The sequence below is a fragment of the Cucurbita maxima genome, unplaced genomic scaffold (assembly GCF_002738345.1).
Source record: "Cucurbita maxima cultivar Rimu unplaced genomic scaffold, Cmax_1.0 Cma_Scf00013, whole genome shotgun sequence".
NCBI lineage: Eukaryota > Viridiplantae > Streptophyta > Magnoliopsida > Cucurbitales > Cucurbitaceae > Cucurbita > Cucurbita maxima.
In genome coordinates this window covers 1,677,057-1,700,917 of record NW_019272029.1, presented here as the reverse complement: position 1 = coordinate 1,700,917, position 23,861 = coordinate 1,677,057, and the positions used below count along the sequence as shown (strand labels likewise).

Genomic DNA, 23,861 nt, shown 5'->3' with positions numbered 1-23,861 from the left:
ACACAAAAATACTTGAATTTTTTCCAATAAATATAATAAGTTGAGAGAATTACTAATTTATGATAATGATTAAAGATGGTTACAAGTCAGGAAATTACTGGATAGCTAGCTCAGGCCAAGCTAATGGAAAAGCCTCTTTCAGAGTAAGACTGAGAATAGGAAGATCAATGATCTCATCAGCATACTTCCAAAGACAGAGAAGAACACTAGTAATAATTGATATGAAGAATGAAACCCCACCCCCCTACAAACTCAATCTCCTCAAAACTAAATTTTACAGGTCAAAAGCCAAAGTATCACCGAAGAACACGAAGAACACGAAGAACGAGAAGAAGGATACTCCTCCTGGTCGGTCGCAGTCGACCGTTGTGAATTTGTGTTACTTTTCATTCTTGGGGAGCCTTGAAAGTATATAAACTTGCAGAACACAGAACAGCCATCTCAACCCATTCTCATTGAGAGAGGCGCCTTTTTTTCAATGCTGTTCATACCCATTTTAACAGCCAAAACCAAGCATCTGTGAGCTCCTTCAGCTAAATCTCGTCCTACTGAGACAATAATTCCCAGTTTCAAAATTGCCGATCACGCCACCTCCTGTTGTTGTTGGTTCCATGTCTGTTTTGCTCTTGATATCCGTAAGGACTCCTCTGTCTCTGCTGCTGGTCTGCAGGCCCATAGCTTCGTCCAGAATTAGTTCTGGGCTCTGAGATGCTTTTGTCCAGCCTGCTATACTCCTGAGTCCTTACTGGACTGTTCTCAGGACTCCATGATTCAAATTCATTTCTCCCCCATGAAGGGCCTCCTCTTGCCGTCATGGATTCTCCAACAAATTTTCTGTCATTTCTTTGGTTAGTTCCAGAGTTATAGTGTGAACCAATATCCTGCTGTCTTGGTTTCCAAGAACCTAAGCTAGGGGCTGATTTCTCAGAGGGTGGTAAAGAAATATTCACACGAGTTTGATGTGGATGCTCGGACCGAAATGGCTGTATTTGTGACTGCTGCCTTTGCTGCTGTATCAGTGGCATTCGTGTAGGGGTCGGAGAAGGAGGCGAATGGAATGAGATTGGTACTCTTTCTGGTATGTTTGATGCAAAAGTAACAGGTTTTACAACATTCCCACCTTCTACTCTTACTGAAGAGACAGCTGCTGTTAGTTGATTAACTAGGGGCTCATTGGTGATAGGGAAACTCCTCAATGCCAAGCCTATTTCCGGGTTCGGTAATTGAACATTCGGAGGGTTTACGATGACCTGTTGGTGCTGGTGAGAATGAACTATGTGATGGGATTGGCGCCCATTGATCATAGTTTGTGGAAGTGAAAATTGAGAAACTGATGCAGGAAGCTGGTGGGACACTGATGGCATAGCTGCGTGTTGTTGGTTTGGAACACGCGACACTGCAATGCTTGATGCATCAACTGGTGGGGAAGCGAGTGCTACTCTGCTTTCTGCAATGGAATCTCGCTGTGAAAAAGGATTCCTCAAGGCTGCTGGTTTCCATCCACTCTGTAATTTTAAGGGGAAAACAATCATCAGCAAATACACAATTTTGAAATAACTTTTAGTAAGTTTGCTTGAAAAAGAATTGTTCCAAAAGCTTGCATTCAAGGCAAGCATTAGGGTTCATGGGGGGAGGGGAAAAGCTCAGATATCAAAATCCCTGTTAAGAACTGAGATGCTATGAGTGGGAAACTCATAAATAAGTTTGATTGAGCGATACCCAATTTATCATGAAAATAATAGGTGAAGGAAGACCCAACAATCATTGACGTGACACTGGCAGCCATATCTACGTCGGGGACGGGTGAAGTTGAGATTAATATCGAGCCAGAAATTATGAATAAACAAAAAAGAGGTGCTATTTGCTCCCCATGTTTGACTTGATGAAACAGACAATAATCTGGTTAAGCACAAAATATAAGCAACATTTTTGCAAGTACTTTTGCAACAGCAGCAAAATGAGCCTAAGTCACGCACCGTTCCAGCGTTACTCGAAGGAGTTGGAGATGGAAGAGAGACTTCAACTTTCTCCACTGCCTTTTCCATCCTGTTGACGCTGCCCAAATTACTAGCTCCACTTGCTTTAATCATATCCAACAGCTTTACAGTTTCCTCGGCAGGCAAATTACCAGCTTGGCTAGAAGTGAGAGCATAAACTAATTCTGGATTTTTCAAAAGTACGGCGAGCAACTCGAGATCTGGTTCATCTGCATTTGGCTTGGGATCTTGAGATGAGATCACCTCTGATGGAACAGCAGCATCCACCACATGATTACGAACTTCTGTTTCTGAACTTTCATTATCAGGTAATTGCTCAGTTAGAACTTCAGGAGTCAAAGAGTCATCATAGTCCATTTCAAGGTCCCATGGCTCCTTGGGATTTGATGGTATGTCAAGGATGGTCTGGTAGAAAGTCTCCTTTTCTCTAGAGTTCCTAATGTTTTGGAATCCAGCTTCTTTACTGTTCTCGCCACCACCTACCCTCCAGAGATCATTGTGTTTCATTTCTGCACATAGAAAGAAAGTGAGGCAAGCTGTGAAATTATAACCATGACAGATATCAAAAATAAAATAAAACCAGAGAATTGACAGAAGTATCTGTGGTCAACTACTATGATCCTAAAAATAATAAACTGTCACCAAACTAAGAAGAGTCATCGTTCATCTGGAAAGATATGTGATACAGGATGAAGAATGCATTATCAACAAAACTGGTGAATTGAAATCTCTTCAAACACCAGATGAATTCGGTTTTTAACTTCTTTTACACCATACAGGAAAAAAGTAGTTCATTGTATTAGATGGTTCGACAGAATGATAATCGCACGCCATCATAAGAGCAGATAAAACAGCCATAACTCAGATTTATTATTGTTAATATCATCTTGAACTGTCAAGTTTAACTGTAGGCAACATAATATTGTTGTGTTTAAGGCCACTTCCAGAATTCCCTGTATTGAGTCCCGTATTTCACAAAGTAAAACTTTATTTTGGAATTTCTCTTGCTTATTTGACTGCTCTGTTCATTCGATATGGCTCTACATTGAATTGGTTGCACATTAAAAGCCTCAGCTTCAGAACAAGACAGATTTGGCTGATTATACTGAGAAAATGTGTAAGCACAATCCATTATACTGAGAAAATGTGTAACAAAATTTTACTCCATAGTAGATTTGGCTTACAACATTCCATGCACCACACACACCAAGTATAGACATTAACATTTGTATTGGACCCACTAACAGAAAATTCAAACCAATGCTACCAGCATATAAAATATAAATACAGAGAGAAAAGTGGAAGTATAGAAATGACTCCAGTTAACGTTCCAGGTTAGTTAGCCCTTTCCTTGCAATAGGCTTTACTTTTTAAAGATTTCGATCCCTGTATTTTTTATCTCCAGGTCGTTTGCAAGGTTGGAAATCTGGTCTGCCCATTTGAAACCCGTGCATGGAAAGGTGCAAAGTGCAAGGATGCTGAGAGAAGGTAGGGTGTCTAGTGAAAGAGACCTTTCTATAATTTCAGGGAGGGAAAAAAGTAAACAAATCAAATTGAAAATCTCTACGCATTATAATTACTTCTTTTTTCTTTTTTATACCATCAGTTTGCAGCTGTCATCTAAATCTGATGGAATGAAGGCGTGGATGTCACATGTCTTTTAGTTCAATTCATACATGTTACGAGTGGATGCCCACCTTGCCGGGTTATCAGATTCAAATTTTGTTCAATTCAACGAAAACTTAAAAAAATTGACAATAAAAGGAAATGTCCGTAGTACATGCATCTAAGAATTTAATAAAGTATAAAAGTTTGTTCATAATGCAGGACCTATTTCTCTTTTTCTAATGGAAAACTATATAGTTTTTGTTAATTTGGTGTACTAGTACAAGCAAGGGATGGTGGGAGAGACCTACGATCATAATAAATAAGAGCTCCCTTTCAAATCATAGTAGCCAACACATCTGTATCGTGCCTAGTTTATCGGAAAACAGCACATCAATGTTTTATGTCATGTTTATATACCGAGCCAACATAATTTCTTCTAAATAAGTGGCATCTCCAAGTTTTTAACCCATGCAACCATGGTCCATGTTCATACAATCGTTTTAAAATGAAATATGTACTATAAAGGAAGCATAGAGTGTTGAAGAAAATGAACCTGGTGGCATCCGCCATTGGATCTGAACCCTCTTACATTTTTCCCCGAGCGAATCCTTGAAGCCCACTTCAATCTTTGAATGAAGCGGGGTTTCAACCTTATTACTGATTTTTGGAGACAGCACCATAGCTTTTTTCTGGTCCTCAAATTTGGGGTGAAGGGAAGTTTTAGGTGCTGGAGACAATGCACCGGAAACTAAAGGTAATGGTTTATTTACATTCTCAGACTTCATACGTCCATTAGATGAACCGGTCTTCCCATATTTGCTCTGCATGAATTGTGCTCGCATTTTTGCTTTCTGAATATCATCAGTAGACATTGGCCGACCTCGACTCACAGGAGAAGTTCTTGGAGCCTGCAAATTTCTGGCAGTACTTTTCTGCTCAGGCTGTTCTACCATCTGAATTTTTCTACGTTCTCTGAATCCTTTTAACAAGCTAAGGAAATCAACTTTAAACGCTCCATTTACCAAAATGAATTGATCAATGCAAAAACGCTATTAGTTGGGTGAACCTTTAATTATTTATGTCAAAAAGAATTCTACAATGTCCATAGTGCAACAAAAAAAATCTTCTTCGGTATACCCAGAATTACTTTGGAATAATCAAACAGAAACAGCATAAATAAGAAAATTCAAGCCCAACATGATAAATTGAAGGACACGTAGTTTTTTTTATTGAACTAACGACCAAGTACAATGAGTAAAAAGTTATTAACCCTAAAACAGGTTTACTAAAACCAATTAATGACTCACAAGAGGAGAACATTATATCACCCATACGTAAACTAATCCATGACCCAGAAATGGGTTGATTTCAGGAAAGTTGAAACAAATTGAACAAAAAGTTTTGAGGAAACTGGAGAACCAAAAGAATTTCAGAATTTAAAAAAGAGGACTCCTGCCTTTGGCTAATCCAGTAATTTCTAGTTTCCCAACTGGCAACTCATGAAACGTCCCTTTTTCATATCCCATGGACGATAGTGTTGAACTTTGAAAGAAAGTTAAGGGACCATATTCGAGACGAAGAAAAAAGAGAAAAATATATCAGCAGCCTACTTAGTTGGGGAGTGAGTTTCTTTTTTAATGTAATTCCATTCCAAAGATTTTATTCAAAAGAGCTTCCAAAACAGTCTATCAGAAAGGTATCGTTGCCCTTGGAAAAAGGTGAGCTTCAAATTGGAACTTAGAAGAAAGAAATAAAAAACAACCTAAAACACTTTTAGATTAGTCTACAAAATAGTTCGTAATAAATATATCAAAACAATCCTTTATTTTTCTGTTGTTCTTTCAATTAAACCTTTGGGCTTCAGTTATGACAGCAATTTCAGGTGTCCTGGGTCTTAGATGAAGAGGCTGAAGGCAATATTTAACAGCTATTGAATGGTCAAAGACTCTGGAAAAGACAAAGATTTAGTGAGTAAACACTATGCAGAATGCTGCTTAGAAAGTTGGGATGGGAAGAAGACTTAAGTTGGCTAAAGTTTCATTCTGTTCTCTTACTAAATGTTTATTTAATAATACTCCAATTATTATCAATCTAATTGGAGAGCTTTGTGGTGAGTTTCGGTAGTGTAAGGCTCTGGTAATTCAAATTGGTTTAGTTTGTTTTAGGGACCCTTTGTATCTACAGTTTGATTCAAGAATTTTGACTTCGTTTCTTCTTTTGGATAATTGTATTTGACTTTTTACAACATCAATGAGAAGAATGTTTCATTTTCAACCAGTAGTTGAACCTGTTATCAATCCTAGTGGAAAGGTTTCATGATTAGTAAGGAAAATTACACTTCCACGATACTCAAATTGGCCAACGTAAATCATAAAAAAAAAGGCATTAATATTAAAAAGTCAGAGTCTGTTCCAAGGATACTGGATGAAGACAAACCAAGGACATTCTTGCGATGCAAATCATCCGCAGAGGCCGGCAACAGTTTCAACGCTTGGTGAGATTCCAATTTCCTGAAGGAGAAAGCAGAATTGGTAGCCAGCAGAAAACAATAACTTTGGAGGACTTGAACGTTATTTAGTCAAATTCATACCTCGTGTTGTCCACATTTACAATTGAAGAGGAAAAATTTTCCTGTACAGCAGAAAAAGTTATTGAAATTCCAAAACATTATAAATGCTTAAAAAATTAAATCTAGATAGCCCAATAACTTACGGGTACATCAATATTCAACTTCCATGATTCGTCACAAATAATGTCTCCAATACTGCAAAAAAATGATAAAATAATGAGACAAATGTTACTAATTTCCACGAACAAATAAATAAGTTAAAAATATGTACATGCCTCTGTTTCAGAATCGTATCTGTTTGCGAATTGGTCAAAAGTTTCATGCCATTGGGTTTCTTTAATGCTTGAGATCTTGTCAACAATTTGCTCCATCTTGACAATAAAAACCTTGCCCTGTTTGATATGTCTGATCTTCAAGTCAGAAAATGAGACTCAAAAATTCACAGGAGCAGAATAGAAGCAAACAAACATATTTTCAACGAGCAAACACAAATAAAGGTCATGGATATTGGAAAATCTCCACATGAAGCAAAATTACCATAACATAGCTATTATTCATTAGCAGCAAAAAAAAAAAAAAAAAAAAATTGCAATATAGCTACAAATATTTCTAAGGGAACTCCTCTACCTCCTACAATAAAAAAATAAAAATAATAAAAAAATAGAAGGACTACAAACTATCAATGAGAAAATGGCCACAAAAAGTAATTTAAGATGTATGTGAGCAATTAACAAAAAGCCTATCTCCGTTAATGATAAATAAGCAATTAACATGCACATAAAGGTGCTAATTGGAGCATTTAGTGTAAGATCATATCTGGTTGTAGTTCACAAAATGATACATTCCAACAAAGAAGAGAGGAGATAACACAAAAGCAAACACCAGACAACAAAATCATACCTGAAGTTCTGTAAAATCGCAAGTTGTTAACACTTTGAAGTGTCGCTGATATATGTACAGGAAGAGCCTTGTGTAAAGGCAAATGACAAAAAACCTGCAAAGAATAATATAGATCAATTCTTTGTAATGCAGGGCTTCTTTATTTAAATGCAAAATTCCCTAAACATCTTCATGGTCACTGGGACAGAAAGCTAGAAACTACTACCTAATCCACTCCACGGGGAGGGGAATTTGAATGAAGGAGTCGAGAACCAAGAGCCATTAAAAAATACTCAAGTAATAATTCTTCAAATTGGGACAATATAATTGCTAAATACTTGAGCAATGATATCACTTAGGAATAAACAAGCAATGTTAAGGTTATGATCCAAAGTTAGCTATATATATTACCAGCAACAAAACAATAATAATAATAGAACAGAAGCTAAATGAAGATGACCAACACAAGTCAGTTAAAAACTTTCATTTGGGTATCGAAGGGCTAAATGCCTGCTACACTAGACAAAATCCTACCCACATAAGATACCTAAAAATGAGATCCATATACCTCAAGGATTACGTGAAGGAGACTTGTTTGTTCTTCAGCAGCAGCTTGACTTAACCAAGTTGCTAAAATAATTGCACCACCTTTAGTCAAGAACCTAACACAATGCAAACAGATAGCATAATGAGGGAAATGGATACCAAAACAAGAAGAGAAAAACAAAACAAAACAAAAAAAAAATACAGACTCCCAACCAAATGAGTAGTGTGAATAATACCAACATAGTACTGAAGAATTTTGTATCTGCAAGATCCATTCCATCAATTTAACCTGACCCGAAAATGTTTCTTCTTTCTGCATCATACTAAATATAGTTTGAACAAAATGCTTATCTATACCATCTATGCCAGAAAGTTCACTATCCTGTGTTGAACAGGACGGTCCATTATCAACATTACTTGGTTTGATAGTGTTTAAGGGAACTGGTGTATCAATATTTAAAGGAACTGGAGCTTCAGAGTTCAATTGAATTGGTGCATCAGAGTTAAAAGGAACCACTGCAGCAGAGTTCAAGGGAACTGCATCAATTGGCATACTGGGGTCATTGTCTATTGCAATCCCTCCAGCTTCAAGTTGTTTGCAAGAACTAGATTGGATGGATTTTTCCCGCGACAAACGGACTAGTTTCCTCACCCTTGAGCGTTGGCTATTAAAAAAATCACGGACCTAACAACCAGCAAACACAGAATATAACCAACCAAAAAGAAAAAATTACATGAACGTCTTGATATAATAGAGAAGGATGGTCAGAGATCATTTTTCTCCCATTGGAGCTCTTACAAATTTCTTCTCCTTTTGTAACTATAGTTTTTTTTTTTTTCTAAACAATGCCAATTGAAGGAATTTTTGTAATCTCCTTGGCTCTTTACGGTTGGCTGCTATAATTTTCTCTCCGTTATGAAAGTTGTGTTTCTTAGTAAAAAAAACCATATAAAACCAATCAAAACAAAACTATCGGATTAAAGAATGGACAACCAAGAAGAATATCAAACCTGTGCTACTTTGACACCAAATAAGGCACTGATTTCTCGGGATTCTTTCTTACTAAGTGCATCTTTAATAGAAAAAACAGTCTGCATATACTTTACAGCCTTGGGATTGAGCAGGTCACGGGGTCTTTTTCCTGAAAACGGAAAACGGCGATAAGTAAATATGATAACAATATACTGATAACGAAACTGAATCGCTTGATACCGTACTTTTTTCATTTACTTAACAGATTTTCTATTATGTGAGTGAGTAAGAAAAACATCTTTGCAAAGTGAAAAATAGTCCAAAGTCGGGAGTTACCAATTGTAATTGACAAAGCACCAGCAGCCTGTGCTTGGACAAAAAACAGCATGAAGTCAGTTATCAAATAAAATTATTGTGCACCTTAAAATTGACCATGAAACCGAACTTTTTTCTAAAGAGCATAAACATGTCAAATTGCATTGTGGTGAGAACTAAGAGATAAAATGTGAAGCCTAGCAGAGGTTTATCTTGAACTAATAAATTGAATTCTCATTGTCTTCAAAAACCCTTCGCAAACCAAAGTGGCTACAACAAAACTAAAATGGCACACTTCCAAAGGAAGTTTAGCTTTTCCTTTCAACCATGAACACGGAAGAGCTTCAAAAATTCCACCTTCCATTCAAAGTACAGCTACACATAATACTCATAAAATATTTCATATAAATTCAATAAATAGTGTCTTCCACGCTCAACTAGTAGACTAATATTCCGAGCAACTTGCCAACAAGACCTCTCATCTTTCATGCCCCAAGATATTGTTAACATCATCTGATAACTGTAAGTTATGAAACCAAAACATAGAAACCATAGACATACATGCCCTTACTGGCAAGGACGAACGAGGTCAATTGTGCATACCCCAGAAAGAAAGAGAGCACAATACAAAAAGGCAATAAAACCTTAAAGTTGAAATCCAAATTCTTTCCGCAGTCACCTTCCATTCGGTAGCACGAAAAAACAATGATTATACAAATAAAAATGTACATGAAATCATGACCATTATCCCTAAACTGGAAAGCATTGGGCGTCCATTTTAGTTTTGAAGAACCAATTTCAAGGCTAAATTAAATACAAAGAAAAAACGCACCATCTCTTGAGAGAGCGGGTTGACGCCAGTGAGTTTACATTGCGTGACGACAATTCTCTGCAGCTGATCGACCTGGGAGCGAAAGAGATCCTTTTGAGAGTCCAAAAATTTCTGGAACGACTCGGCCGAATTCCCAATCTCCAAATTGGACAAATCATCCTTCAATACCTCCATTGTCGACCAGAAATCTCGATTTTCTGAATCGAAATTGAACAAAAAATAAGCATTAAAACCTCAAACCGAAGGATAAAGTATGGGTTGAGGCAATAAATTAGGGCCTGAAACGAGGTAAAAAGGCATTCGATAATGAGAGAGCTCAAGGAAAGAAAAGAGAGAGAGAGGTAGAGAGAGAAAAAGAGTTGCGTATATAACATTTACTACCGGAGCAGCAAACCACAGCCCAATCTACCACACGTGGGAACATATCACACGCTTCGTAAATATGTTCGCTTTTTTTATTCGGTTTAATTTGCTGGTTAACAATTTTTTTTTTTTTTTTTTTTTTTTTTTTTTTTTTTTTTTTTTTTTTTTTTTTTTTTTTTTTTTTGTCAAAACTTAACCCCTTAATTAGGGTTACAGTCTAATTCTAACTCTACCGTACTTTTAAAAATATAAAAATATATTTGATTAAATATTTAAAATTTAAAATTTATAAAAAATTTACTTATTATTAATGCACATATATTATGAATAATTAAATTTTTTTTTAAATATTAATAAAAAATAATGATAATTTATTCTATAAAATAAATAATAAAATAATCACGATTGTGATGATAATTAATATTATGTTTAGAATCGAATAGAAAAAATAATAATTATTATTATATGAAACCGAACTGGTTATATTAAATTTTTATTTATTTTATTGCATCAATTTATACCCTCCATTTAATTTGCTAATTTAGTCATTAATTTCACAAATAAAGTCCAAAAAAAACTTATTTATGAGGTAAAATTAAATTAAATTTCGTTATTAATGAGGTGAAAATTTATGATTTTTTTTTGTTATATTAAATTTAATAATTAATGAGGTGAAAATTTATGATTTTTTTTTCATATTAAAAATATGTTTTATAATTTATTAAAGACGTAATAATACCTTTTTTCAAACAATTATTTGAACTAAAACCTACCTAAAAAAGTTTAAAATATAATTAGATATTAAAAAAAACAAATTATCAATTTTTCTAAATTAGCCAAATATGTTTATAAAATAATAATTTAATTCCAACCAATTTTAATGAACTTTTCAGCAAAATTTTAATATTTAAGATTAAAATAAAAAAAATTAGGTAACCACCGAGCCCAATTTATTATCCGTTTTCACACCCTTATAAAAAATATTTCGTACTCCTCTCCAACCAACGTGGGATCTCGGCTAAATAAATTATATATTAAAGAAAATTATCTAAAAAAAAATGAAATGCTCTCATAAAAAAAAATATATATAACAATAATTGATGAACATAAAAATCTTATTGACCATCGTCATAATATGAATGAATCAAATACCTATGAACAAAATTGGGTTCTCTGCCATCTCCACCACCATCAGAATCTGCAGCAGCCTGCAATGAGAGATATCAATCAGCATTACCAAACAACCAAACCCAAATGCATCGTTTTCGTGCATATTAACTTCCGCTACATTGGATTGAAAGTTCAAAGACCTACTCGAGATTCTTTTAAAAGCACAAAGACTGAATGAAAACGAATGTCCATCAAGAAGAATTAAATCGAACCAACCCCTTGAACTCCACTCCCTCCCAAGATTCAAAAAATGAATTGCTTATCGAATGGTTTAACAGCCTCTAAAGACATTTAGCTATCCACCTCAAGGGGAACGCTCTCGATACGAAAAATCCAAAGACTGCCAACTGCAGTTTCACGAATATGATATTGTTCTGGAAGAAGATGATACAACTCCAGAAAATAGATGATACCATGAGACTAAGAACGAGGAGAAGCCTTAGAAGCAAGAAGTTTAAGTCTAACAGCCCAAGCCCAAGCGTAAGCCCACCGCTAGCAGATATTATCTTCATTGAGCTTTCCCTAGCAGACGTGTTTTAAAAACCTTGAGAAGTTTAAGTCTAACCGCCCAAGCCCACTGCTAGCAGATATTATTTTCATTGAGCTTTCGATAGCAGACACGTTTTAAAAACCTTGAGAAGTTTAAGTCCAACAGCTCAAGCCCATTGTTAGCCACTATTATCTTCATTGAGTTTTCCCTAGAAAACGTGTTTTAAAAACCTTGAGAAGTTTAAGTCTAACAGCCCAAGCCCACCGCTAGCAAATGTTATCTTCATTGAGTTTTCCTTATCAGGCTTCTTCTCAAGGTTTTCAAAACGAGTCTTAGACCACTCGACCATCCTAACTTCTACTTTTTTGTCCAAAATAAATTTGGACCGTTTCTCAATCCGTGCGTGTCATCCTTGCATAGGGGCCATGCTACCAATTTGAAACCTCTCCCTAGCAGATGCGTTTTAAAAATTTTAAGGAGAAGCTCGAAAGAGAGAGACCAAAGATTAGTAAGAAAGATGAAGTTACCATGATTATTGCAAGTTCCAGCTGATTGTATTGGATGATAAGCTCCCCTCTTCCCCATCACTTTTTTCATCCTTCTCTAGAAAAAAACTGTGTACCTTAAACTGATATAAACTGGGTTCAATGACTAATGCATGGAAATATACAGAAACTGCCACACAAAAAGATGACAAACCTGCTGTAAATTAACTCAAACGACGGTCGTGCTGGGAGCTACGAGCTACGAGCATGTACTCGACGATGTTATTGCAATTTGTCGTATTATTTATTTATTCCGTTCCATAAATAACAGGAAAACGTAAAATACAAAACCTGCAATTAGGAGAAAAGAAGAGTTAAATAAGATTAATGAAGTTGATTACTGTATTAAGGAGATAATCACCTGTCTTAACCCCCTTCAACAGCATTTTAGCACGACCCAAGTACGAGAATGACATGGCCAATCAAGAAACGAACGTTGAGGTGTCACCGAATCAATAGAACAGACAAACGCAACTCCTTGTGGATGCTGAAGTCCCTACAAGCTCCACCGTTAGGACTTCGAACGTCCCACAATGACAGGATCGTGACCTTGGATTGTAAATATTCCAGGTACATGTCTCAGAACGTTCATATACAGAAGCCTCGTGGCCGATCGTGCTTTTCTCAGTTAGAGTCCTAGTCTAAAACGAATGGCAAAGCAGCCTTAGCCAGCCAACAATGTTACATTCATCAAGCACCAGGACAATGTACAGAGAGATCCATTAAAAGGCTGTAACCATGCTATCAACAGGATTTTCGTGTAACGTGGTCGGTCTCTTATGCTTTTCGCATCAATGCTTCTCAAAGCAACATACCAACCAGACGAGTCCCGAGTCAAAAATCATTTCTATAATCAGTTTTTTCAACGGTTAATTGCCTCCATTGCAATCCGTACTAGAGCCAACAGGCCTTCTACATCTTGAAAGTTAAAATCAAGAGCCGTCTTGATGCAAGAGATACCGTCCTTATTGGTTGTCCCCACCGAACTCGAATTTGCAGCTGTAAAAGCAATCTGTGATTTTCTCGATGCTTCCATGGCAAAATTTACATTCTGCGCCTGTAAATTACCATCATCGAAATATTAAAGTTCATACTTGAATACACAAAATAAGTATACTTCGTCACTCGAGAAACGAATGGACTATTTTTAGCTATGGAAGGGAAGAACTTCTCAAATATTTGTGTTCAACAATGTAGAGATTTGTAGAGGGGAAAAAAACTCTTCAGCGACTATACGTGGTAACTTTAAATACCGACCCTCCCTCTCGCAGCCCGTCGAACAAGATATTATTATCTAATATAATTAAAGTAACCAGTATAAAGTTCAAAGCATACATACATAACCAAGCAACCGTACAAAATCGGGACGGTTGTTAGCAGGGATGACATGGGACCCATTAGCTTGGCTCGAGCTGACACCTTTAGAAAGAGCAACTTTGTCTGCCGTGCCAGGGTTATTCAAGTTATCGACATCAGACGCCGGTGATGGAGATTCTCCTGATAAAAACATACCAGAAAGCAATATGAAGAATGTTATTAACAAATAGCTTGAGTGTATTTCATCCGTCAAAGGTTATATTCCTGAGTATCCATAAATGCAACGAAGGAAATATCTCTTTCAAACAGATATGTCCTAAGACACGACATGTTATCTACATCGTCTATTCGTTCTTATTACCAGAGGGAAGCAGTTTCAGGGCTTTCTGTAACTCATTCTGGTCTCTGATGGCAGTGTTATGTGAAGAATAAATCACCCTCATGAAAGCTACTTCCATGCATTTGTATGCCAAAGCAGCAGCAGCCATGTCCTTGATTTTCTCGTACTCGTGTGCACAAAACCTACGAACATCAAAAGGGAGAAGATAAAGAAAAGCTCAACCCCCGAGCAGTCGAAGAACATATCATTACCACTTTTTTTCCTAATACGAGGAGAGAATAAATCACGAGAAAATGTTGGACGAGAGTCTCACATAAAAGAAACGATACCTAAGCTTCCAACTTTCTATGTATTCATATTTTGACTGACTCGGCATAGTTTCAAAAGAAAACATCTAGATGTAATTCAAAAGCATGCAGGAAAATCTGAACTTTAACTCAAAAGAAGACGTGTAAAAACGAAGAGAGAAAATTCTGATTCTCGAGAATCTTGGTGCACGCACAGAAGATATAATTTTGACTTACTCGCATAGTTTGGCAGTGCTACTGTATATTTGCATAGACTGTTTGGCAGTCTCATTGTTGGACAACTCGAGCAAAGAAGCTCCATAAAGAAACTTAAGGGCTGCTTGAAAATAAAACCCTAAGGATTCGTGATTGGACCCCGTATTCTGAGGAGAATATAAAAAGAATTAGAATACGAAGATCAGATAAAGACCAAATTGGGAATGTATGCGTTTAGTAACCTTAAAACGATCGGCAAGATGTTTTAAATCTTTGGCTTCTTTCATAGCTTTGGTAGCAGCCTGGTTGGAGGAATCCCTTCTAGCCGGACTTGGCGCATCGATGGGCATCCTCTCATTGGGGGTGGAATGTCGTGAGCCATTGGTCTGAGCTTCCTTTTGATGATTCTTAGCATGTTTTTTCCCCTTTAATACATCCTTACTTTCTGAAGCGTCTATTTGCAAAATATCGGTCGCACTTCCTTTTCCACCCCCTGCTGAAGGGGGGCAATGCGGTATCTCATTTCGCAGTTCTCCTGATGTTGGTAATTGTACTGGTGTATTTTTTCCCGAGACTTTTTCAAGTTGATCCTTTTTCTGAAAAAGGGACTTCTTTGAAGCAGTGCCATTGCGGTCGTGTTTCTGATTCTTCATCGCAGACAAAATCACGTTTTCTTTGGAAGTGCCATATACTGTAGAATCTGGACCTTCATGCTTGACAAAATTTAAATCACCGTCTCGTTTACCCCGCTCAATGGACAGTTTTCCTGAACTTTCCTTCCTTGCATCTCCAGATTTGATCCTAGAGTTGTCGTGTAACTTGTGTTTACCATTCTTAACCTTCAAATCAGAATGTGGATGAGACCTTCCTCGCAAGTCGTCGTGGGAATAAGGAACCTTGTCCTTATGCATGCCAACATCTGAACAATAGCTCCCATTCATGTCCTTCGACTGTGATGGTAAATCCTTTCCGCTTTTGACTGGATACGTTACATTGCCCCTGTATCTCGTTCCGTTTGGTCTATCTTCATTCTGAACTTGTTCAGCCCATGATTTACAAGGATGCTGAGGATCAATTCCCCCAAGACTACCATTTGGAAGGTCACAATTTAGGACATCAGAAGAAGACTTCTTAGTTTTAGCCTTTTTCCCTGACATATTACTAGCGTCTTTGTTCAAAGTATCGATCGAGGGGGACTTTAAAGGCCTACAATGAGCCACAACAGACTTCTTCTTGCTACCAGTCCCAGAGCGGTCACTACCGCCATCCTCTTCTTCCTCATCTGAGAATCTTGTACGACCAGCATCCAGAAAATCCTTGCCTTCCCTAGATGACCGTAAAATCTTGTCTCGGTTAGGTATTCTCATAGGCGATGAAGAAACAGATTCAACAGGCGATCCTTTCATCTCATGGAAGCTGGATTTCGTTTTATGTGAACCAGATATCTTAGAAGAACTTGAAGTAGCTACAAGAGAAGGTTGTATAGCTCCTAAATCCCTTTTCAAAGAATCGGCACCGTCCAAACTCCGATGAGAAAGAGAGCTCCCTACATCTTGTCCCAGTGGCAGCCAATTCTTAGAATGGGAACCTTTTTTCTCTTTTCTACCACTGGATTCTTTACCTGGAGGCTTATATAGCTTCGTCTTTTTCTCCTTCCTATGGTCATTATCACTTGTAACAGGACCTCTCTTTTGTGGGAGATGCTCAGACCCGTTGAGGGACCCGGGATTAGTTTGAACATCCGAGGACGCTTTCACTTTTCTCTTCTTTGAATTGCTTTTGGTACTACCACTACCTCCTCCCAGGTAATCATCACCCACGGCACCCAGTAGTTTGTCGTCTCTTTTATCATTGGGCGCTCGGTGGATGACATTCATGTTATATTTCGAGTCCTTGGAAGAATGGTCCATACTTTTAGACTTATTAGTTCCACCTGATGCAGAAGGAAAGCCAGTGCTCGAGGTCGGGTCAACTTTCACAACAGACCCACTGTGCACTGATATCTGGTCTTCATCAATCATATCCAGACTATCAGCTCTGACTTTCTTTAAAGGTCTAGAGTAATCGAGTTCTTTCTCTTTTCGGTTTTTAGTCTTTAAAACTTTCGTTGCACCTGCGCAAATGATTCATCCAAAAGTGAGATTCTTATTGTCAAGTAGAGCAAGTAAAAGAAGTCGGCACTAAAAAAAGAAAGATCATGCCTTCATCCGATAAGATATCGTGAAAGTCCTGCTTCTCTTTATATTTATGCTTGTGCTTCTCGACAGGAACATCACTCGACTTGTTTAAATGACGAAAATTAGCTTCATCTCCAACAGGCAACTGGTTCACATCATCTAAACTCCTGCTTTTCATCGCTCCATCATGCTTCTTCGAGTTTGATAGCTGAGGGGCATCCCCTTTAAGTGTTGCATTCGGTCTTTCGTTTGCTCCGTGTTTCTTCTTCCCACCACCAGGCCAAGCATTGAAATCATAATGATGGTGATTTTGCTCCGATTGCCGAGCATTAGCCACTCCTGGCGCAACTCCGCTCAGATTACTGTAAATATTACCCTCAGGAGCAGCAGGTGCTTGGAACCTTGCTATTAGAGCTTTTGTTGTTTCCTCCTCACTAAACACACATTGGTTCATTCCAGGCCTACAGATTCATAAACAATAGGTTAAAGGTCATAAGATCTGAATGATAGTATGTTCTTTAAGCATTCTACAAGATGGGCAAGAATTGCAGCTAAAATCAAACTTACAGCCAATCAAGCATGCTGCAAAGCCACTTCTCAGGTAGGCTGGCAGGGTTTGTGCCCAGTGGAAGAAGCCGCCATTGTTGACACTTGTCGCAACAAACCCAGTTGTCTTGTCCATTTACATTATCCACTGCAGCAAGAGCCATATCAGATACTGTCCCACTTGCAGTGTTCATGACAGCTTCAGGAAATGCTTTTGAAGCCAATGACTTGCCAATTTTCACAACAGATAATCTCTCCCTCGATACAGGAATAACAGGCGTTGATTTTTCAAATACGTCAGAATGATTTAGTCGATCCTCGAAAGGCGTCTCGGATGCATCTATTAGATTATCATCTTCGTCCAATTCCCCGAAGAAATCTCGGTATCTATCGTTCGTTTTTCTGAAGTTCTGTGTCTTCTGATCTTCAATTTCAGTTCTGGTTGAAATGTTATCCGCTTTACTAATACTCTTTGTTTTGGAACCTGAAGAGCCAGATTTCGTACTACGTTTTGAGACCTCTCCGTTGGGGATAAAATCCGTTTGACTAAACTTTGACTTCTTTTTGCCCTCGGGTAATGAATGATCCTTTCCTGAAGTATATTTCATGTTGTTATGTGCATGTAGCGCTTTATGATTAGTATTCAGCTCGCTTGAAGCATTCTTTCCCCTTGAGGCAGCCTCAATCGAGTCAATAGTTTTGTCCCTCTTGCTTTCTCCAGATTTTTTTGCAGAAACTGAAGTATCATCGAACTTACTGCCTTTTTTTGGCTCCTTGACCTTTCCAGATGACCCGTTACTTTGCTTCTCGTCCTCTATAGCAAGTGGAAGCTCTACGGCTGGACCGTCCTCCAATTGATTGAAAAAATGTCTGTCCCTAGCCACAATTTTATCTGCCTCCGTTAATACGTCCGATGGCCCATTCTGACTTTTTGTTGTTTCGCCTGCAATGGCACATGAATTTGCTAAAAGTGGAAGCTTTAATGCATTAGAAACAAGCGCCTCACAAGCTACTGTATCAATTTCTGAAGTCTTTTTCGACGTAATTGAGCCATTCAGGAAGTCCTTCTTATTCGTGTTCTTTGATTCGGACAAGAAGTCATTCGTATCTTTCGACACTCTCTTCTCAACTAACATTTGACCACCTTTCAAAGAAGGCTCCCCAACTAATGGCCGATCCCGATTGTAATGTTGAACACGAGCAGATTTTTTCTCTCTTGCAGGCTTCCCCGTCTGAGTCAGGTGAATAAGATCATCAGGAAGAGGGGATAGCAAGAGACCTCCATGAACCGGAAATGATGTCATCATCTGCTCCACGAATTAATTGCAATTCGATCAATGAGGCTCATCGTAGCAGTAAAGAAAAGGAGAAACTATGAGCGTCTTATAGACAAATATACCTGAAGAATACTAGTTGGAGATTCAAATGGGCCATCCTGAAGCTCTCGAGAAACCCCTTCACTTTCCGAGGGGCTGTCATCTAATGATGAAGATGGTGAAACATCTAGGCCAAGACCACTATAGATTGCATCGTTTTTTCTCGTTGACAGGTTATCAGAACCCACTTTAATTCGCACCTTCAGTGATTTTTGGTCCGAAGAAGTAGTGGATTTATTGTTCACACACCCATATCCAGAAGCAAGTTCTTCGACATGCTGGAAAGATGTGCATACTTCTTGTTTGGACGATTCATTCAGATTCGAACCTCTGGTGATGGGCAGTGACGTAGAACTAGTAGAAGGGGGGCCAGGTCTTATCGACTGAGGTGTAGTTGAAGAAACTACAGAGTTATTGTGGCCAACCTGAATAGAAACACGTGTTTGATGCTCAATAAGGCCATCATCAACGACGATCAAGAATGGCCAATTATCAAAAACGCAGAACGAAAACAAGTTTACCTCCTGCAGAAAATTATTGGGAGATCTAGATGTACTGCAATTATGACCTTTCGGTGGAGTCCTTGAATGAAGTCGAACCGGAGACCGTTGATAGGACGGTAAAAACGAACCATATCCACCAAATTTTGCCCCTGTAGTAAGCTCATTAGCATCCACTTTCACTTCATAAACGACAATTAAAGTTAGCATACACCGGAACAAAAAAGATCCATCATCCTACGGTGGTTCGACTTACCCAAATTTTCTGCAGAGACTCCGCCTTCAAAATCTTTCTGAAAGTGTCCCAGAACATGTTGAATTTTCACATCCTGATCAACAAGTTAAACATCCCTCAAACACATATAATACGACCTTAGAACACATCGATATCAGATTCTTGATATCTCTATCTGGGAAACGAGTCAAACATGACTAATGTTCTTGTCTAGCAACAAATAGTCATTATACTAAAACCGCTCCCCGACATCCACAGTAAACAAATTCATTACACTAACAACCGAATGCTCTTAACTTCACTGCTTACATCCCGACATCCACAGTAAACAAATTCATTACACTAACAACCGAATGCTCTTAACTTCACTGCTTACATCTCCGATGATAAACAAAGCATAAAGATTACAAGAGGTAACCATAACGATTCCTCCATGACAATTGACGTCCAATTCAAGAGATCCATAGCAGATATTCTTGATATCTCTATCTGGGAAACGAGTCAAACATGACTAATGTTCTTGTCTAGCAACAAATAGTCATTATACTAAAACCGCTCCCCGACATCCACAGTAAACAAATTCATTACACTAACAACCGAATGCTCTTAACTTCACTGCTTACATCTCCGATGATAAACAAAGCATAAAGATTACAAGAGGTAANCATAACGATTCCTCCATGACACTTGACGTCCAATTCAAGAGATCCATAGCAGATATTCTTGATATCTCTATCTGGGAAACGAGTCAAACATGACTAATGTTCTTGTCTAGAAACAAATAGTCATTATACTAAAATCGCTCCCCGACATCCACAGTAAACAAATTCATTACACTAACAACCAAACGCTCTTAACTTCAATGCTTACATCTCCGATGATAAACGAAGCATAAAGATTTCAAGAGGTAACCATAACGATTCCTCCATGACACTTGACTTCCAATTCAAGAGATCCATAGCAGATATTCTTGATATCTCTATCTGGGAAATGAGTCAAACATGACTAATGTTCTTGTCTAGAAACAAATAGTCATTATACTAAAATCGCTCCCCGACATCCACAGTAAACAAATTCATTACACTAACAACCAAACGCTCTTAACTTCAATGCTTACATCTCCGATGATAAACGAAGCATAAAGATTACAAGAGGTAACCATAACGATTCCTCCATGACACTTGACGTCCAATTCAAGAGATCCATAGCAGATATTCTTGATATCTCTATCTGGGAAACGAGTCAAACATGACTAATGTTCTTGTCTAGAAACAAATAGTCATTATACTAAAATCGCTCCCCGACATCCACAGTAAACAAATTCATTACACTAACAACCAAACGCTCTTAACTTCAATGCTTACATCTCCGATGATAAACGAAGCATAAAGATTACAAGAGGTAACCATAACGATTCCTCCATGACACTTGACGTCCAATTCAAGAGATCCATAGCAGATATTCTTGATATCTCTATCTGGGAAACGAGTCAAACATGACTAATGTTCTTGTCTAGAAACAAATAGTCATTATACTAAAATCGCTCCCCGACATCCACAGTAAACAAATTCATTACACTAACAACCGAATGCTCTTAACTTCAATGCTTACATCTCCGATGATAAACGAAGCATAAAGATTACAAGAGGTAACCATAATGATTCCTCCAAGACACTTGACTTCCAATTCAAGAGATCCATAGCAGATATTCAAGAACAAATGAAACGCAAAATTCTTCGTCTTCCCGGAACGGGATCGAGTGTGGAACGGTTCCTTGAATCATGCTTAAGTTTCTTCACCTAAGATCTTCTCATTCTTTCTTACATTTTCTCTTATTCACTAGGCTCTAACTATGAGTATGAGCATTCAAAAAGGGAAAGGAAAAAGGAGATCTAATTCAGCAAACAAGGTCAAATCCAGAATCTAGAAGTTACAATATCAAAACAAGATGAACAAAAGGCTTACGATGTAGGAGAGAGCAATATCCGGGTCGATATTTGAATCAAAAACTTCATTGTTTTGGTAAGACCAAGCTTCTCCTTCTTCAAGCTCAGTATCTTCCATGTCTCCTGGCACCGCCCTATTTCCTTCCCGGCATCCCTACGCCCACAGAAATCATTGAAACCCATTCAAAAAACAAGAACAAGAACAAGAACAAAGAACACAGCTACCTCAAAACCAAACGTTTGTCGCCCTGACAAACATCCAAACCCAAATCTTCATCCAACCCATCTCACAAAATCAAAAACCCACGAAAACCCATTAACGATTTCCCCCAAAAACACTCGCAATCCCACCCGATCACGCCACTAAAATCAAAACCACGCCGAAATCGAAAATTTAAGAGAAACCCACCAGAAATTCTGGGAAGAAGATAGAATGAAATAAAACAATCCCAAAATCACCGATCTTCAGCACAATCAAGGTTCGATCTCTGTTGAGTTAACTCAAAATTCATTAAATGTAGATTTCAATTTTTTAGCTGGAATTCCCAACCAAAAAAAAAAAAAAAAAAAACCCACCCTCTTCTCCCCCGGTTTTTTGGTATGAACAGCAGCCGCGTTTTGTATAATTTCTCTCTTTTTTTTTTTTTTTTATTTCAATCTCTTTCTCTCTTCATTTTCTCGCTCTGTCAAAATAAATTGTAAAATTTTATTTTAGCTCGACTCATATACCAGACGACAGAGACAGAAAGATTCCATTGTCTTCCAAAAAAAACAATGAACCTCTGAGTTTATTTCCAATTAAATGTTACATCACGACCTTTATTCAAATCATGAAAATAGTTTATCCATAATTGTTAAAAAAAGATGTTTTTTTTTTTAAATCAATACATTATCCACATTTATTTATTTTTTTTTTTATCTTTTTAGACCAATTTATTTATTAAAAAATAGTTTGGGGCTTTTTCCTTTTATAAGCAAATAATTTTAGACTCTAAGCCTAATAACATGGTTTTATACCTCATTCATTTCATAATGTTTTTTTTTTAAAAATTAAAGTATATTGATGTCATAAATTTAAAAATATTTATTTTAAATTAATAAAAAAATCTAAATTAATATTCACGAGGTTAAACAGGACCCCATGCTAGATTCGTCTAAAATTTAAGACTTATTGTTGAGTAAGTGTTAATTATTATCCTGTTAAATTTAATTTAAAAGAATATAATAATTTTTAATTTAAAAAAATTTAAGGTAATCAAAAGTTTAAAAATAAAAATATAATGTTTTATTATTAGTTATTGTCGTGTATAATTAATTTTAGTTAGTTTGTAAAAACATTATAGTAATTAAATTAATGAGAGACTATAATATAAATAAAAATACATTTTTTTTATTTGGGTATTTAATATTTTTAAAATTGAGATTTAATGTTGATAATTATTTATCCCTTCAAAAAAAAATATTTTTAAGAGTTATTGAAAATTAAATAATTATGAAATCTTAACAAATATATGTATATACAAGCAAATAAATTTATTATTTATTTAGATTAAATTAAATAAATCGATAATCGAACTAACGTGTACTATTTGAGTTGGGCTAATTAAGTTATTCGAGTCATCGAATTTTTTGAATCAATAGTAAATCTAAAAATTTAATGACCTGTAACGATCCATCATTTTGACAAATACAACAACATTTCGAGCTATTTAATTAACTCGAGATTGATAGTAAATATATAATATGTCACGATAAACATCCCATTATCCAATGCAACAACATTTCAAACTATTTAATTAACTCAGAGATTGATAGTAAATATATAATACGTCCACAATTCACAGCTCATATGATATTGTTTTTCTGTGGGTATTATTGCCACTGTTTTTTGACACCCCACGACCCAAATTTAATCACGACAATAAATAATTAACTCAAATTTAAAAAATGCATACAAATATTATTTTCGTCTCTATTTTTTTAATTTTAAAAAAAAGGGTCGATTTATTTATTTTTTAATAGTCTGAATTGACATTCTCTCACTATTTTTTTTTAAAATAAAAATTATTAGAATGCATAGATTTAAAATTTATTAATAATATATATAGATTAAATTTAGATAAATTCAAGAATAGGTTAATTATAAGATTTGCAATAATTGATGGTGAGTATTTATTTATTTGGCTTGGAGCGTTTCAGCGTGTGGGGCCATAACGTATAATGCACGATCCTAATAGATTGTCTCATGTACGGAGTTACGGAATTATATAGTGTAAGGCAGTATATACTTAATAGATCATCTCGTATACATGCAAGAAATGACCTCTTATATTACCTCGTATCGTAGCAAAATTTGATATTTTATTATTATTATTATTATTATTTTGTAAAAATAAAAGTTAGAAGACTTAAATCGACATGCCCATGTCTGAAAATAAATTAATTTAACATTTTTGGAGGAAAAAATTTGAGTGGCAAAGTTGTTATTATCTGGAAAATGAGGGCTAAATTACGAGTGTCAGTCTAATCGGGAACTTTCTAGGATCTTTACAGCATATACGGAGGGGAGGATGTTATTTGAACATGTGACAAATAGGAATAAAGGATAAATATTTTATGTTTTTTTTTTTCATT

The 23,861-nt window shown here is 36.6% G+C and overlaps 2 protein-coding genes across 4 annotated transcripts; both read right to left on the bottom strand.

Annotated features, from left to right (window-relative positions):
* Nucleotides 1-40: 40 nt before the first annotated feature.
* On the bottom strand, nucleotides 41-10,074 carry LOC111488078 (homeobox protein LUMINIDEPENDENS-like). Its single transcript, XM_023135702.1, has 13 exons — nucleotides 9,720-10,074; nucleotides 8,909-8,936; nucleotides 8,611-8,741; nucleotides 7,836-8,284; nucleotides 7,622-7,715; nucleotides 7,075-7,168; nucleotides 6,450-6,579; nucleotides 6,318-6,369; nucleotides 6,196-6,236; nucleotides 6,027-6,115; nucleotides 4,159-4,584; nucleotides 1,977-2,506; nucleotides 41-1,505 (listed from the first exon to the last, which is right to left on the bottom strand). Exons 1-13 carry the CDS (start codon nucleotides 9,891-9,893, stop codon nucleotides 570-572), a joined length of 3,174 nt encoding a protein of 1,057 aa, XP_022991470.1. The 5' UTR covers nucleotides 9,894-10,074; the 3' UTR covers nucleotides 41-569.
* A 1,059-nt stretch (nucleotides 10,075-11,133) lies between these two features.
* LOC111487993 lies at nucleotides 11,134-21,906 on the bottom strand. 3 transcript variants are annotated; one of them, XM_023135532.1, is made up of 15 exons: nucleotides 21,804-21,906; nucleotides 21,247-21,381; nucleotides 19,303-19,375; nucleotides 19,068-19,198; nucleotides 18,570-18,971; nucleotides 17,192-18,477; nucleotides 16,649-17,085; nucleotides 14,690-16,560; nucleotides 14,469-14,614; nucleotides 13,966-14,126; nucleotides 13,627-13,784; nucleotides 12,649-13,344; nucleotides 12,442-12,578; nucleotides 12,270-12,370; nucleotides 11,134-11,290 (listed from the first exon to the last, which is right to left on the bottom strand). In XM_023135532.1, the coding sequence occupies exons 2-12, from the start codon at nucleotides 21,343-21,345 to the stop codon at nucleotides 13,150-13,152; spliced, it is 4,959 nt and encodes a 1,652-aa protein (XP_022991300.1). In that variant the 5' UTR covers nucleotides 21,346-21,381; nucleotides 21,804-21,906; the 3' UTR covers nucleotides 11,134-11,290; nucleotides 12,270-12,370; nucleotides 12,442-12,578; nucleotides 12,649-13,149. The 3 variants fall into 3 exon arrangements, with proteins under 3 accessions (XP_022991300.1, XP_022991299.1, XP_022991301.1); XM_023135531.1 differs by lacking the exon at nucleotides 21,804-21,906 and adding an exon at nucleotides 21,637-21,792; XM_023135533.1 differs by lacking the exon at nucleotides 21,804-21,906 and adding an exon at nucleotides 21,453-21,628.
* Nucleotides 21,907-23,861: the final 1,955 nt, after the last annotated feature.